General features: G+C 46.6%; 1 protein-coding gene across 3 annotated transcripts in view; it reads right to left on the reverse strand.

Annotated features, from left to right (window-relative positions):
- The window catches only part of ADGRV1 (adhesion G protein-coupled receptor V1), a 588,171-nt gene that overhangs the window by 238,318 nt on the left and 332,353 nt on the right, over positions 1-17,500 (reverse strand). For all 3 annotated transcript variants that reach the window (XM_056538342.1, XM_056538334.1, XM_056538351.1), the window contains one exon: positions 6,211-6,457. In XM_056538342.1, the coding sequence (XP_056394317.1) occupies positions 6,211-6,457 (247 nt within the window). The remainder of the gene's footprint in view (positions 1-6,210; positions 6,458-17,500) is intronic.

Raw genomic sequence — 17,500 nt, forward strand, 5'->3', positions numbered from 1 at the left:
GGGAGAGAAGCGGTTAAGGATGAGTGGTTTAAGGAGAGAGACATGAAAAGCATTGGGAATACGGAGAGAAGGAGGAAGAAGGAGTTTGTAGGAGACAGGGTTGATTTTGCATTTGATTTTAAAAGGACCAAGATAACGTGGTCCCAGTTTATAACTGGGGACACGAAAGCGGACATACTTGGCGGAGAGCCATACTTTGTCTCCGGGAGAAAAAACAGGGGGAGTTCTTTTTTATCGGCATGTCTCTTCATCCAGGATGAGGCCTGTAGAAGAGATTTTTGAGTCTCTTTCCAGATGGTGGAGAAGTCCCGAGTCACCTCATCAACAGCGGGCAAACCAGAAGGCATGGGAGTGGGAAGGGGGGGGGGGAAGAGGGTGACGGCCGTACACCACAAAAAATGGGGATTTAACGGATTGTATCAATTGTATGAGAATTCGGCCCATGGTAGAAGATCGGCCCAGTCATCCTGGCAGGAGGAAACAAAATGTCGCAAATAGTCACCAAGAACCTGATTAATTCTTTCCACTTGCCCATTGGATTGGGGATGATAAGAAGTTTAACTTGATTTTAAGTTGATTACAGAGGGCCCTCCAGAATTTTGAGACAAATTGAACACCTCTATCCGAGACGATATGCGTAGGAAGCCCGTGAAGGCGAAAAATGTGCATAAAAAATAGTTTCGACAACTGAGGCGCAGAAGGAAGACCTGGAAGAGGGATAAAATGTGCCATCTTGGAGAACCGATCAACGACCACCCAAATAACTGTGTTGCCATGGGATAAAGGTAAGTCAGTAATAAAGTCCATACCAATCTGAGACCATGGTCGCTCAGGAACAGGCAGAGGATGGAGGAGACCAGCAGGCTTCTGGCGAGGGGTCTTGTCCCAGGCACAGACTGTACAAGCCCGCACAAAATCAGCAACATCAGCTTCCAGGGTAGGCCACCAATAAAAACGAGAGATGAGCTGGATGGATTTTTTGATGCCAGCATGGCCTGCGAGGTGTGAGGAGTGTCCCCACCTGAGAATCCTGAGGCGCTGGCGTGGAGAGACGAAGGTCTTCCCTGGAGGAGTTTGTCTGATGGAAGCTGGAGAAGTGGAGATCAGACAGTCCGGAGGAATAATGTGTTGCGGGGAAGCTTCCATTTCAGAGGCATCCGATGAACGAGAGAGAGCGTCAGCCCTAATGTTCTTGTCAGCGGGGCGAAAATGAATTTCAAAGTTAAAACGGGCAAAGAACAACGACCACCTAGCCTGGCGAGGGTTCAGCCGTTGGGCAGACTGAAGATAAGAGAGATTCTTGTGATCAGTGTATATAATAACTGAGTATTTGGATCCCTCCAGCAGGTGCCTCCATTCCTCAAGCGCCAATTTTATGACCAGTAGTTCTCGATCACCAATGGAGTAGTTTTTCTCCGCCGGAGAGAAGGTCCTAGAAAAGAAACCACAAGTAACAGCATGTCCGGAAGAATTTTTCTGTAGGAGTATCGCTCCAGCTCCCACCGAGGAGGCGTCTACCTCCAGTGAGAAGGGCTTAGATGGATCAGGTCTGGAGAGTACGGGAGCAGAAGAAAAGGCAGTTTTGAGATGATTGAACGCCTCTTCCGCTTGAGGAGGCCAGGACTTAGAGTTGGCGTTTTTCTTGGTTAGGGCCACGATTGGGGCCACAATAGTGGAAAAATGTGGAATAAATTGTCTGTAATAATTGGCAAACCCCAAGAAACTTTGGATAGCACGGAGTCCGGAGGGGCGTGGCCAATCCAATACGGCTGATAGTTTGTCCGGGTCCATTTGGAGTCCCTGGCCAGAGACTAAGTATCCTAGGAAGGGAAGAGATTGACATTCAAAGAGACATTTTTCCATTTTGGCATATAATTGATTGTCCCGAAGTCTCTGAAGAACCATGCGGACATGCCGGCGGTGTTCTTCTAGGTTAGAAGAAAAAATCTAAATATCGTCCAGGTAGACCACAACACAGGTATATAGAAGATCACGAAAAATTTAATTTACAAAGTCTTGGAAGACGGCAGGGGCGTTGCAAAGCCCAAAAGGCATAACCAGATATTCAAAGTGTCCCTCTTTGGTGTTAAACGCGGTCTTCCACTCGTCCCCTTCCCTGATGCGGATGAGATTATATGCACCTCTTAAGTCCAATTTGGTAAAGATGTTGGCGCCACGTAGGTGGTCAAAGAGTTCCGAGATAAGAGGTAGGGAATAGCGTTTTTTTACAGTGATTTTATTAAGACCGCGGTAATCAATGCAAGGTCGTAAGGAGCCGTCTTTTTTGGAAACAAAGAAAAATCCAGCTCCGGCAGGGGAGGAAGACTTGCGGATAAACCCCCTTTTTAAATTCTCTTGGATGTACTCCGACATGGCTTGTGTTTCCGGAGCGGACAGAGGATAGTTTCTGCCCCGGGGTGGAGTAGTACCAGGGAGGAGGTCAATAGGGCAGTCATAAGGCCTGTGAGGAGGCAAAGTTTCTGCTTGTTTTTTGCAAAAAACATCAGCATAGTCCAGATAGGCCTTGGGGAGACCTGGTATCAGAAGAGCCATAGGGTTTTGACTGACAGTACTGGGAGCAGACATAAGACAGTTCTTGTGGCAAGTAGTACCCCAGTTCTTGATCTTCCCGGTGGTCCAATCGAGGGTTGGGGAATGGCGTTGAAGCCAAGGTAGTCCAAGAAGAATTTCCGAAGTGATGGGGTCCAATGCACATTAAGAGGGGTTCCGTGCGGTAACGCACAGTACAGTCCAATCTTTCATTATTAACAGAGGCGATGTAGAGGGGTCTGGCGAGACTGGTCACCGGGATGTTGAACCTGTTGACGAAAGAGGCCAAAATAACATTTCCTGCATTTCCGGAATCCAAGAAGGCCACAGCTGAGAAGGAGAAGGTAGAAGAAGAAATCAGCACAGGCACAGTAAGTGGAGTGGAGTGGAGAAGCAGAGTTCACACCTAGAGCTGTCTCACTTTTGTGCGGAGTCGGAGTGCGTCTTTCCTGACGTAGCGGTCGGATAGGACAATCCTTCAAGAAGTGTTCGGTACTGGCACAGTACAGGCAAAGGCTCTCACGGCGGCGTGTCCTCTCTTGAGGTGTCAAGCGAGACCGGTCAACTTGCATAGCCTCCACGGCGGAAGGCACAGGAACGGATTGCAGTGGACCAGAGAAGAGAGGAGCCGGGGAGAGAAACCGCCGCGTGCGAACAAAGTCCATATCCTGGCGGAGCTCCTGACGCCTTTCCGAAAAACGCATGTCAATGCGGGTGGCCAGATGAATAAGTTCATGCAGGTTAGCAGGGATTTCTCGTGCGGCCAGCACATCTTTGATGTTACTGGATAGGCCTTTTTTGAAGGTCGCGCAGAGGGCCTCGTTATTCCAGGACAATTCGGAGGCGAGAGTACGGAATTGGATGGCGTACTCGCCAACAGAAGAATTACCCTGGACCAGGTTCAGCAGGGCAGTCTCGGCAGAAGAGGCTCAGGCTGGTTCCTCGAAGACACTTCGAATCTCCGTGAAGAAAGAGTGTACAGAGGCAGTGACAGGATCATTGCGGTCCCAGAGCGGTGTGGCCCATGACAGGGCTTTCCCAGACAGAAGGCTGACCACGAAAGCCACCTTTGACCTTTCAGTTGGAAATTGGTCCGACATCATCTCCAAAAGCAGGGAACATTGTGAAAGAAAACCACGGCAAATTTGTCCGGCAAAGATAAACGGAGGCTGGATGCGGCCACTCGCTGCGGAGGAGGTGCAGGAGCTGGCGGAGGAGATGGTTGCTGAAGCTGTGGTAGAAGCTGCTGTAGCATCACGGTCAGTTGAGACAGCTGGTGGCCTTGTTGCGCTATCTGTTGCGACTGCTGGGCGACCACCGTGGTGAGGTCAGCGACAACTGGCAGCGGGACCTCAGCGGGATCCATGGCCAGATCTACTCTCACGATTCGGCAGGCTGGAGGTGGATCCTCTGTGCCAGAGAGGGATTGGCGTGGACCGTGTTGGTGGACCGGTTCTAAGTTGCTACTGGTTTTCACCGGAGCCCGCCGCAAAGCGGGATGGTCTTGCAGCGGCGGTAGTGACCAGGTCGTATCCACCGGCAACGGCTCAACCTCTCTGACTGCTGAGATAGGCGCGGTACAAGGGAGTAGACAAGAGCAGGGTCGGACGTAGCAGAAGGTCAGTGCAGGCAGCAAGGATTGTAGTCAGGGGCAACGGCAGGAGGTCTGGAACACAGGCTAGGAACACACAAGGAAACGCTTTCACTGGCACAATGGCAACAAGATCCGGCAAGGAAGTGCAGGGGAAGTGAGGTATTAATAGGGAAGTGCACAGATGAAGGTACTGATTAAAACCCATGCGCCAATCAGTGGCGCGCCGGCCCTTTAAATCGCAAAGACCCGGCGTGCGCGCGCCATAGGGAGCGGGGCCGCGCGCGCCGGGACAGCACAGACGGGGAACGAGTCTGGTAAGCGGGTTGAGATGCGCATCGCGAGCGGGCGCGTTCCGCATCGCGAATCGCATCCCGGCTGGGGACATTATCGCAGCGCACCCGGTCAGCAGGTCTGACCGGGGCGCTGCGAACAGGAGAACGCTGTGAGCGCGCCGGGGAGGAGCGGGGACCCGGAGCGCTCGGCGTAACAGGTGTGGGCTGGCATTTTTTGGGGGGCCTGCACAGTCCTCCCTGTGCTTGCTAGTGGTAGCCTGACTGCCATTAGTTACCGAGATGAGACCCTCAGACCCCTTGTGAGACCATATGCTGGTGCAGTTGGCCCAGGGTTCCTCCTAATGCAAGGCAATGCTAGACCTCATGTGGCTGGAGTGTGTCAGCAGTTGATGCAAGAGGAAGGCATTGATGCTATGGACTGGCCCGCCCATTCCCCAGACCTGAATCCGATTGAGCATATCTGGGACATCATGCCTCGCTCCATCCACCAATGCCACATTGCACCACAGACTGTCCAGGAGTTGGGGGATGCTTTAATTCTGGTTTGGGAGGACATCCCTCAGGACACCATACGCCACCTCATCAGGAGCATGCCCAGGCGTTGTAGGGAGGTCATACGGGCACGTGAAGCCCACACACACTACTGGGCCTCATTTTGACTTGTTTTAAGGACATTACATCAAAGTTGGATCAGCCTGTAGTGTGGTTTTCCACTCTGATTTTGAGTGTGACTCCATATCCAGACCTCCATGGGTTGATAAATTTGATTTCCATTGATAATTTTTGTGTGATTTTGTTGTCACCACATTCAGCTTTGTAAAGATGAAAGTATTTCATAGGATTAGTTCATTCATTCAGATCTAGGATGTGTTATCTCAGTGTTCCCTTTATTTTTTAAACAGTGTAGTTTGCTGCTATTCATATGAGAAAAGTTAATGTATTGCCACTATTTAAGAAGCCTGGGGTATTTTTATACAAAACATTTTTAACCCGGAAGGACGTAGTCCGAAATCGACGTCTCCTGGCCACGCTAGCACTGCTCTCTTACATGTGGGTATTGCTTCAGCTTGTACCCTCTGCACTTTTTTGCATATATCTCAGGATGTGCAACACCTCTATATTACATTAATGTATTGCTGCTGTATTTGTTTTTGTATACTTATACATCGATATATAGTGTGCAACTTGTGTATGCATATACCCACTGCTATTATTGCATGTATTATATAGAATGTGGCACTTTGCAACCTTAGCACCTTTATGCACTTTAGCAAGGAGATGTCCTTGTCAGATGCCATTCCTCTGTGTCATGTATGTATTTTAAATCTTGTTTTATTCATAAAGATAATTTTTTGCTACTTTAGTCTGCTACAGTTCTCTCTTGCTCGGTAATTGATACACATGGTAGTCTGTATTCACACAAGGTCTCCATGACATCACTGCACTTTGCACAAAGAAGTGTCATAATTGTTATCAGCACTTTGTGCCCTTAAAATATTCTATTAGAACTTTTGTCTCATACATTTCAATTGATTATATTGAAGCACAAAAGTTATGTAGTAAAAAGATTTTTCACATAATAAATGGTACCCAGACATACACACCAATTGGTCTTCTAGAATGGTAAAATTAACTGTATCACAATTCCAGGAAGAATGCAATGATGTGGCAAGAGAGTGAAAATTTTAAAGCAAAGAATCACGGACTTCTGCCATGGAACTCATGTCATGGAGGGGCAGCAGACAGGACTTGTTGTATAGCTGTTTAGATTACCTTGTTATTCAATGCACTTTCTTGTCCTCCTGTGAGAAACCATTGCTGGCTGCTATATTCAATAAACTGCAAATATCTACAGCCTTCATCTGAGGTTGTATTCACAGGCGACACTGACAAAACATTTTCGGGCAGCTGGATAGAATCACCATTCTTCCCATCAAACTTGTGTCCATTGATTTGCTGTGGGTACCAATGATAGGCACTTATAGAAATATAGGGGCACGTGTCAAAATGAGTCTTCCCTCTGTGGAAATAAAATATGAATTTATTTTGCATGTCAGTATTTATTGGAAAATGTTACACTTCCTGTTTATAAACTATATTGGGGGACATTTATCAAAGCATTTAGTAGGATTTTTTTGCTTAAAATTGTCGCAAAAAAGTTGCTCTATTTTTTGTGCAACTTTTTGATTGTGCAGTGCCCTAAGCAAAAAAAAAAGAAATTTGCTTACCAAAGCAGAAAAAGTAATTTTTGACTTGCAGTGGTCAGAGAAAAAGTCGCATCGCATGAAAAAAACTACTAAATTTACTCCGACTCAGACATGGAGTAGAAAAAGCCACTACCAAAGCAAAAAAATAAAAATAAAAATTGCTTACGTGAAAGAAATTTAGCAACAGGCTGAAATCAGTTGATAAATAAGTTGTACATAAGCAAAAAAATTGTAAGGAAGAAATAACTAAAAGGAAGGAATACATAAGCAAGCATTGATATATGTCTCCCAGGGTCACCAGCATTTTCACATCTGTTGGCTATGTTCTTTTATCCAAATGATCGACCGATACCTGACATTCATGGTACGGCCAATAGACAGCTAATCAAACAATATAGATATTTTTTTCCCCCAAATGAATCTGATAATCTGTGTGCATAGCTCATCAAATTTCCAACATTATTGCAAAAAGTAAAGCTGGAATTCCAGCAGTTGTTTTCTTTAAATATAGCTCCTTTTGCTAGGTCATTTTAAGGGTTGTTATGACTAGATATAGCTATCACAAATAATAAGGAAACATTTTAGTATGGCTGAATCATTCCCAAATACATATCTTGCACTTATAACTAGTGAAATATAATTGAATATTACCAAAGTTAAGGGGAGGAGATTTATCAAAACCTCTCCCGAGGAAAATTGCTGAGTTTCCCATAGCAACCAATCAGATTGCTTCTTTAATTTTTGAAAAGGCCTCTGAAAAATGTAAGTAGTGATCCGATTGGTTGCTATGGGCAACTTAGCAACTTTTCCTTTAGACAGGTTTTGATAAATCTCCCCCATGATGTTTTAAGGAATGTACCTTGGGGTCAAGTGCTTGGCTACTAATATCCTATTCTGCTTATTTAAATCTGTATAATACTCAATATGAATAATAAACTTTAGATCAAAAACTGCACTCTAGTCACTTGTGTGCACAATATCATTTTTATTTTTTTTTTAGCAACGAGTGAACCAGTTAAGCAGTTGTTTGAGAGCAAAAAATCTCCAACAATATGGAAGATACAGAAAATAGAGGCGAGACAAAAAGGGATACAAATGTATATAAACACTATCACTATGTTGTGAATATACTCATCAATATACAATCATGGCCGTAAATGTTTGCACCTCTGAAAGTTTTCAAGAAAATTAAGTATTTCTCACAGAAAAGGATTGCAGTAACACATGTTTTGCTATACATATGTTTATTCCCTTTGTGTGTGTGTGTTGGAACTAACCCAAAAAAGGGAGGAAAAAAAGCAAATTGGACATATTGTCACACCAAACTCCAAAAATGGGCTGGACAAAATTATTGGAACCCTTAACTTAATATTTAGTTGCACACCCTTTGGAAAAAATAACTGAAATCAGTCGCTTCCTATAACCATCAATAAGCTTCTTACACCTCTCAGCCGGCTTGTTGGACCACTCTTCCTTTGTAAACTGCTCCAGGTCTCTCTTATTGGAAGGCGCCTTTTTCCAACAGCAATTTTAAGATCTCTCCACAGGCGTTCAATGGGATTTAGATCTGGACTCAATGCTGGCCACTTCAGAACTGTCCAGCACTTTGTTGCCATCCATTTCTGGATGCTTTTTGATGTATGTTTGCGGTCATTGTCCTGCTGGAAGACCCAAGATCTCGGACGCAAACCCATCTTTCTGACACTGGGCTGTACAGTGCGACCCAAAATCCATTGGTAATCATCAGATTTCATCATGCCTTGCACAAATTCAAGGCACCCATTGCCAGAGGAAGCAAAACAACCCGAAAACCTCATTGAACCTCCACCATATTGTACTGTGGGTGTTACGCCGAGCGCTCCGGGTCCCCGCTCCTCCCCGGAGCGCTCGCTACACTCTCGCTCCCGCAGCGCCCCGGTCAGATCCACTGACCGAGTGCGCTGCGATACCGCCTCCAGCCGGGATGCGATTCGCGATGCAGGTGGCGCCCGCTCGCGATGCGCACCCCGGCTCCCGTACCTGACTCGCTCTCCGTCGGTCCTGTCCCGGCGCGCGCGGCCCCGCTCCCTAGGGCGCGCGCGCGCCGGGTCTCTGCGATTTAAAGGGCCACTGCGCCGCTGATTGGCGCAGTGGTTCTAATCAGTGTGTTCACCTGTGCACTCCCTATGTTTACCTCACTTCCCCTGCACTCCCTCGCCGGATCTTGTTGCCATTGTGCCAGTGAAAGCGTTCCCTTGTGTGTTCCTAGCCTGTGTTCCAGACCTCCTGCCGTTGCCCCTGACTACGATCCTTGCTGCCTGCCCCGACCTTCTGCTACGTCCGACCTTGCTTCTGTCTACTCCCTTGTACCGCGCCTATCTACAGCAGTCAGAGAGGTTGAGCCGTTGCTAGTGGATACGACCTGGTCACTACCGCCGCAGCAAGACCATCCCGCTTTGCGGCGGGCTCTGGTGAATACCAGTAGTGACTTAGAACCGGTCCACTAGCACGGTCCACGCCAATCCCTCTCTGGCACAGAGGATCCACCTCCTGCCAGCCGGCATCGTGACAGTAGATCCGGCCATGGATCCCGCTGAAGTTCCTCTGCCAGTTGTCGCCGACCTCACCACGGTGGTCGCCCAGCAGTCACAACAGACCGTGATGCTACAGCAGCTACTACCACAGCTTCAGCAATCATCTCCTCCGCCAGCTCCTGCACCTCCTCCGCAGCGAGTGGCCGCCTCAGGCCTACGACTATCCTTGCCGGATAAATTTGATGGGGACTCTAAGTTTTGCCGTGGCTTTCTTTCACAATGTTCCCTGCACTTGGAGATGATGTCGGACCAGTTTCCTACTGAAAGGTCTAAGGTGGCTTTCGTAGTCAGCCTTCTGTCTGGAAAAGCTCTGTCATGGGCCACACCGCTCTGGGACCGCAATGACCCCGTCACTGCCTCTGTACACTCCTTCTTCTCGGAAATTCGAAGTATCTTTGAGGAACCTGCCCGAGCCTCTTCTGCTGAGACTGCCCTGCTGAACCTGGTCCAGGGTAATTCTTCCGTTGGCGAGTACGCCGTGCAATTCCGTACTCTTGCTTCAGAACTTTCCTGGAATAATGAGGCCCTCTGCGCGACCTTTAAAAAAGGCCTATCCAGCAACATTAAAGATGTTCTGGCCGCACGAGAAATTCCTGCTAACCTACATGAACTCATTCATCTAGCCACTCGCATTGACATGCGTTTTTCGGAAAGGCGTCTGGAGCTCCGCCAGGATATGGACTTTGTTCGCACGAGGCGTTTTTTCTCCCCGGCTCCTCTCTCCTCTGGTCCTCTGTAATCCGTTCCTGTGCCTCCCGCCGTGGAGGCTATGCAAGTTGACCGGTCTCGCCTGACACCTCAAGAGAGGACACGACGCCGCATGGAGAATCTCTGCCTGTACTGTGCCGGTACCAAACACTTCCTGAAGGATTGTCCTATCCGTCCTCCCCGCCTGGAAAGACGTACGCTGACTCCGCACAAAGGTGAAACAGTCCTTGATGTCAACTCTGCTTCTCCACGTCTTACTGTGCCTGTGCGGATATCTGCCTCTACCTTCTCCTTCTCCACTAAGGCCTTCTTGGACTCCGGATCTGCAGGAAACTTTATTTTGGCCTCTCTCATCAACAGGTTCAACATCCCAGTGACCAGTCTCGCCAGACCTCTCTACATCAATTGCGTTAACAATGAAAGATTGGACTGTGCCGTGCGTTACCACACAGAACCCCTCCTAATGTGCATCGGACCTCACCACGAAAAAATTGAGTTTTTGGTCCTCTCCAATTGCACTTCCGAAATTCTCCTTGGACTACCCTGGCTTCAACACCATTCCCCAACCCTGGATTGGTCCACAGGGGAGATCAAGAGTTGGGGCCCCTCTTGTTTCAAGGACTGCCTTAAACCGGTTACCAGTACTCCTTGCCGTGACCCTGTGGTTCCCCCTGTAACCGGTCTCCCTAAGGCCTATATGGACTTTGCGGATGTTTTTTGCAAAAAACAAGCTGAGACTCTACCTCCTCACAGGCCTTATGACTGTCCTATTGACCTCCTCCTGGGCACTACTCCACCCCGGGGCAGAATTTATCCTCTCTCTGCCCCAGAGACTCTTGCTATGTCTGAGTACATCCAGGAAAATTTAAAAAAGGGCTTTATCCGCAAATCCTCCTCTCCTGCCGGAGCCGGATTTTTCTTTGTGTCCAAAAAAGATGGCTCCCTACGTCTTTGCATTGACTACCGCGGTCTTAATAAAATCACGGTAAAGAACCGCTACCCTCTACCTTTCATCTCTGAACTCTTTGATCGCCTCCAAGGTGCCCACATCTTTACCAAACTGGACTTAAGAGGTGCTTATAATCTCATCCGCATCAGAGAGGGGGATGAATGGAAAACGGCATTTAACACTAGAGATGGACACTTTGAGTATCTGGTCATGCCCTTTGGCCTGTGCAACGCCCCTGCCGTCTTCCAAGACTTTGTTAATGAAATTTTTCGTGATCTCTTATATTCCTGTGTTGTTGTGTATCTGGACGATATCCTGATTTTTTCTGCCAACCTAGAAGAACACCGCCAGCATGTCCGCATGGTTCTTCAGAGACTTCGTGACAATCAACTTTATGCCAAAATGGAGAAATGTCTGTTTGAATGTCAATCTCTTCCTTTCCTAGGATACTTGGTCTCTGGCCAGGGACTACAAATGGATCCAGACAAACTCTCTGCCGTCTTAGATTGGCCACGCCCCTCCGGACTCCGTGCTATCCAACGTTTTTTGGGGTTCGCCAATTATTACAGACAATTTATTCCACATTTTTCCACCATTGTGGCTCCTATCGTGGCTTTAACCAAAAAAAATGCCAATCCTAAGTCATGGCCTCCTCAAGCGGAAGACGCCTTTAAACAGCTCAAGTCTGCCTTTTCTTCAGCTCCCGTGCTCTCCAGACCTGACCCATCTAAACCCTTCCTATTGGAGGTTGATGCCTCCTCAGTAGGAGCTGGAGCGGTCCTTCTACAAAAAAATTCTTCCGGGCATGCTGTTACTTGTGGTTTTTTTTCTAAGACCTTCTCTCCGGCGGAGAGGAACTACTCCATCGGGGATCGAGAGCTACTAGCCATTAAATTAGCACTTGAGGAATGGAGGCATCTGCTGGAGGGATCAAGATTTCCAGTTATTATTTACACCGATCACAAGAACCTCTCCTATCTCCAGTCTGCCCAACGGCTGAATCCTCGCCAGGCCAGGTGGTCTCTGTTCTTTGCCCGATTTAATTTTGAAATTCACTTTCGGCCTGCCGATAAGAACATTAGGGCCGATGCTCTCTCTCGTTCCTCGGATGCCTCGGAAGTAGAGCTCTCTCCGCAACACATCATTCCTGACTGCCTGATCTCCACTTCTCCAGCCTCCATCAGGCAAACTCCTCCAGGGAAGACCTTCGTCTCTCCACGCCAACGCCTCGGAATCCTCAAATGGGGTCACTCCTCCCATCTCGCAGGTCATGCGGGCATCAAGAAATCCGTGCAACTCATCTCTCGTTTCTATTGGTGGCCGACTCTGGAGACGGATGTTGTGGATTTTGTGCGAGCCTGCACTGTCTGTGCCCGGGATAAGACTCCTCGCCAGAAGCCCGCTGGTCTTCTTCATCCTCTGCCTGTTCCCGAACAGCCTTGGTCTCTGATTGGTATGGACTTTATTACAGACTTACCCTCATCCCGTGGCAACACTGTTGTTTGGGTGGTCGTTGATCGATTCTCCAAGATGGCACATTTCATCCCTCTTCCTGGTCTCCCTTCTGCGCCTCAGTTGGCAAAACAATTTTTTGTACACATTTTTCGTCTTCACGGGTTGCCCACGCAGATCGTCTCGGATAGAGGCGTCCAATTCGTGTCTAAATTCTGGAGGGCTCTCTGTAAACAACTCAAGATTAAATTAAACTTTTCTTCTGCTTATCATCCTCAATCCAATGGGCAAGTAGAAAGAATTAACCAGGTCCTGGGTGATTATTTACGGCATTTTGTTTCCTCCCGCCAGGATGACTGGGCAGATCTTCTACCATGGGCCGAATTCTCGTATAACTTCAGAGTTTCTGAATCTTCTTCCAAATCCCCATTTTTCGTGGTGTACGGCCGTCACCCTCTTCCCCCCCTCCCTACTCCCTTGCCCTCTGGTGTACCCGCTGTGGATGAAATAACTCGTGATCTTTCCACCATATGGAAAGAGACCTCTTTTACAGGCTTCATCACGCATGAAGAAGTTTGCTGATAAGAAAAGAAGAGCTCCCCCCATTTTTTCTCCCGGAGACAAGGTATGGCTCTCCGCTAAATATGTCCGCTTCCGTGTTCCCAGCTACAAATTGGGACCACGCTATCTTGGTCCTTTCAAAATTTTGTGCCAGATTAATCCTGTCTCTTATAAACTTCTTCTCCCTCCTTCTCTTCGTATTCCTAATGCCTTTCACGTTTCTCTTCTTAAACCACTCATCATCAACCGTTTCTCTCCTAAACTTATCTCTCCCACTCCTGTCTCCGGTTCTTCTGACATCTTTCCTGTAAAGGAGATACTGGCCTCCAAAAAGGTCAGAGGAAAAACCTTCTTTTTGGTTGACTGGGAGGGCTGTGGTCCTGAAGAGAGATCCTGGGAACCTGAGGACAATATCCTAGATAAAAATCTGGTCCTCAGGTTCTCAGGCTCCAAGAAGAGGGGGAGACCCAAGGGGGGGGGTACTGTTACGCCGAGCGCTCCGGGTCCCCGCTCCTCCCCGGAGCGCTCGCTACACTCTCGCTCCCGCAGCGCCCCGGTCAGATCCACTGACCGGGTGCGCTGCGATACCGCCTCCAGCCGGGATGCGATTCGCGATGCGGGTGGCGCCCGCTCGCGTTGCGCACCCCGGCTCCCATACCTGACTCGCTCTCCGTCGGTCCTGTCCCGGCGCGCGCGGCCCCGCTCCCTAGGGCACGCGCGCGCCGGGTCTCTGCGATTTAAAGGGCCACTGCGCCGCTGATTGGCGCAGTGGTTCTAATCAGTGTGTTCACCTGTGCACTCCCTATGTATACCTCACTTCCCCTGCACTCCCTCGCCGGATCTTGTTGCCATTGTGCCAGTGAAAGCGTTCCCTTGTGTGTTCCTAGCCTGTGTTCCAGACCTCCTGCCGTTGCCCCTGACTACGATCCTTGCTGCCTGCCCCGACCTTCTGCTATGTCCGACCTTGCTTCTGTCTACTCCCTTGTACCGCGCCTATCTACAGCAGTCAGAGAGGTTGAGCCGTTGCTAGTGGATACGACCTGGTCACTACCGCCGCAGCAAGACCATCCCGCTTTGCGGCGGGCTCTGGTGAATACCAGTAGTGACTTAGAACCGGTCCACTAGCACGGTCCACGCCAATCCCTCTCTGGCACAGAGGATCCACCTCCTGCCAGCCGGCATCGTGACAGTGGGTACTGTGTTCTTTTCTTTGTAGGCCTCCTGCCTCATTTCTTTTTTATGTCTCTGTGTCAGCAGTGGGGTCCTCCTGGGTCTCCTGCCATAGAATTTCATTTCATTTAAATGTTGACAGATAGTTTGCGCGGACGCTGATGCTCCCTGAGCCTGCAGGACAGCTTGAATATCTTTGGAACTTGTTTGGGGCTGCTTATCCACCATCCGGACTGACTATCCTGCGTTGACACCTTTCATCAATTTTTCTCTTCTGTCCACGGCCACAGAGATTAGCTACAGTGCCATGAGTTGCAAACTTCTTGATCATGTTGCGCACTGTGGACAAAGGCAAATCCAGATCTCTGAAGATGGACTTGTAACCTTGAGATTGTTGATATTTTTCCACAATTTTAGTTCTCAAGTCCTCAGACAGTTGTCTACTCCTCTTTCTGTTGTCCATGCTTAGTGTGGCACACACAGACACAAAATGCAAAGACTAAGTGAACTTCTCTCCTTTTTATTTGCTTTCAGGTGTGATTTTTATATTGCTCACACCTGTTACTTAAAAGGAGCCTCACATGCTTAAAACAATCTTATTTATCCACAATTTTGAAAGGGTGCCAATAATTTTGTCGAGCCCATTTTTGGAGTTTAGTAACATAGTAACATAGTTCATAAGGTTGAAAAAAGACCAGAGTCCATCAAGTTCAACCTATAACCCTAGTGAGTCCTTACTGAGTTGATCCAGAGGAAGGCAAAAAAAAAAAACATGCTCGATGTAAAAATTCCTTCCCGACTCCAAATCAGAATAAATCCCTGGATCAACGTTCTGTCCCTACAAATCTAGTATACAAAACCAGTGATGTTATTATTCTCCAAAAATGCATCCAGACCCCTTTTAAATTCTTTTACTGAGTTCACTATGACCACCTCCTCCGGGAGAGAATTCCACAGTCTCACTGCTCTTACAGTAAAGAACCGCTGTCTGGTGTAGAAACCTTCTTTCTTCTAGATGTAGAGGATGCCCCCTTGTTATAGATACAGTCCTAGGTATAAATAGATCATGGGAGAGTTCTCTGTACGGTCCCCTGATATATTTATACATAGTTATTAGGTCTCCCCTAAGCCTTCTTTTTTTCTAAACTAAATAACCCTAATTCTAATAATATTTCTTGGTACTGTAGTCCTCCCATTCCCCGTTTTACCCTGGTTTCCCGTCTTTGAGCCCTCTCCAGCTCCACTATATCTTTCTTGTACACTGGTGCCCAGTACTGTACACAGTATTCTATGTGTGGTCTGACTAGTGATTTGTACAGCGGTAGAATTATTTCCTTGTCATGGGCATCTATGCCCCTAATGATGCACCCCATGATTTTATTTGCCTTGGCAGCAGCTGCCCGACACTGGTCACTACAGCTAAATTTACTGTTTACTAAGACTTCCAAGTCCTTTTCCACATGAGTCGTTCCAAGTGTTCTCCCATTTAATACATAATCCCAGCCCAGATTATTCTTCCCCATGTGCATTACCTTACATTTATCAGTGTTAAACCTCATCTGCAACTTCCCAGCCCAAACCTCCAGCCTATCCAGATCCATTTGTAACAGTGCACTGTCCTGTATAGTGTTTACCGCTTTAGGCCCCTTTCACACTTGATCTCAATCTTGAAAATCGGCCATTAGAAAATCCCTAGCAGCCGTTAGAAAATCCCATTATAGTCTATGGGGTTTTTCTAATAGCTGTTTTAACCCGTTATCGCCCATTATTAATAACGGCAAATGAAAATAACAACTAAACTTTAAATGTAGTATATAGCAGCTGATAACTACTGGAAGGATTAAAAAAAATTTAATTGAAGTAATTTACAAATCTGTTTAACTTTCTGGCACCAGTTGATATGAAAAAAATTATAATAATAATAATAATAATAATAATTTCCACCGGAGTACCCCTTTGATGTAAGAAGATATCATACATACATTGTGTTCTGAATTTACTGAAACAAAAGGGAATTCCGAAAATCTTGATGCGAAAACACTTTTCAAAAGGCTAGAAATTATTGGTCAAATGTTGATATGTTCTTAATGCATCTACATAGATTAACGATGATAAAATATGTAGTGTTGTTGCACAGTATATTACACTATAAAAAATAGACAACATGGTTTCAAAGCATCTAGAAATCTAATGAGGTTTAGCTAGAGTGAGAAAAAACAGACAGACAGATTTGCATTAGTTGAAAGGTTCTATCAACATCCTGTGAGCAATATTTCCAGGCTTTATTAAACATTCGAGAACACACTCAGGAAATGATAAGTTCCAGAATGCTGACTCAAGAATACTCCAGCAGACCTCTGTTAAGTCCTCCAAAGCTATAACAGAAATCATATAAAGGGCAAACATTTGCACGAATAAGGTCAGTGTAACAACTGTAAGGCTAAATTTCCACTTCTTTTTTTTTTTTTTGCAAAAACACCAATCCAAATGCCCATTCTGCCGCATGGTGTTTTTTTTTTTTTTTTGTGAAAAAACGCTGCGGCTAGATGTTAGCTGCACGTCAATAGGGAACTGCAAGATGCCATATCGACTTTTCAGTTTGGCGTTTCTTTTCATCCTTTTGGCAGTTTTTTCTGCTATTTTTGGGCTCCTTGGCAGTTTTTCAAAAACTACCTCTTGTTGAGACTTTGGCGTTTTTGGGGGAAAATCTTGGAGTTTTCCCTCCCATAGAAGTCTATGGGAGTGAAAAAACGTGAAGAAGAATGCCATGTGGGTTTTAACTTTGGCATTTTTGCAGGTGATTTTTATTCTTTTTTGGACTTTAGCATCCAAAAAAGTGATGGAGATACCTTATTTTAATAAAAATTTTGTAGGGTAAAATAAAATAAAAAATAAAATAAAAAAGATACAGTAGTGATGGATAAAATTGTATTCAACAAAATTTATCTTTTTTATAACAACATTTGTATTCATTTTTAAACAGGGATCAATTTATGTGGGCGAGTAGGGCACTAAAAATGTAGCCGACAATAATAAAAATGTAGCGTGTGTGTTTTTCAAATTTTTTAAAAATGTTTTAGGTAGTACTACTACTCCCAGCATGGAACACACTGTTCCATGATGGGAGTAGTAGTACCTGTACTAATTGACAAATCGCCCCGGGTCCGTTGTGATCCTTCTGTATAATTTATAGATGCGGCGGCCGCTCTTCTATGGTCCCCTGCACTAACATATATATATATATATATATATATATATATATATATATATAAGCAAAAAGAAAATTAGCCAGCACAACAACCTAATACATGGGTGCACACTACTGTGGCAGATACAGAGTATACAAAAAAGAGGATTGCAGCAGCACACATTGGTCAAACAATTGAGGCTCTTAGCGCACTTTTTGATCAAAACGTGTCCCCCATCCACCACGGGGAGGTGGC

This window comes from Hyla sarda, chromosome 1 (genome assembly GCF_029499605.1).
Source record: "Hyla sarda isolate aHylSar1 chromosome 1, aHylSar1.hap1, whole genome shotgun sequence".
NCBI classification, from domain to species: Eukaryota; Metazoa; Chordata; class Amphibia; order Anura; family Hylidae; genus Hyla; species Hyla sarda.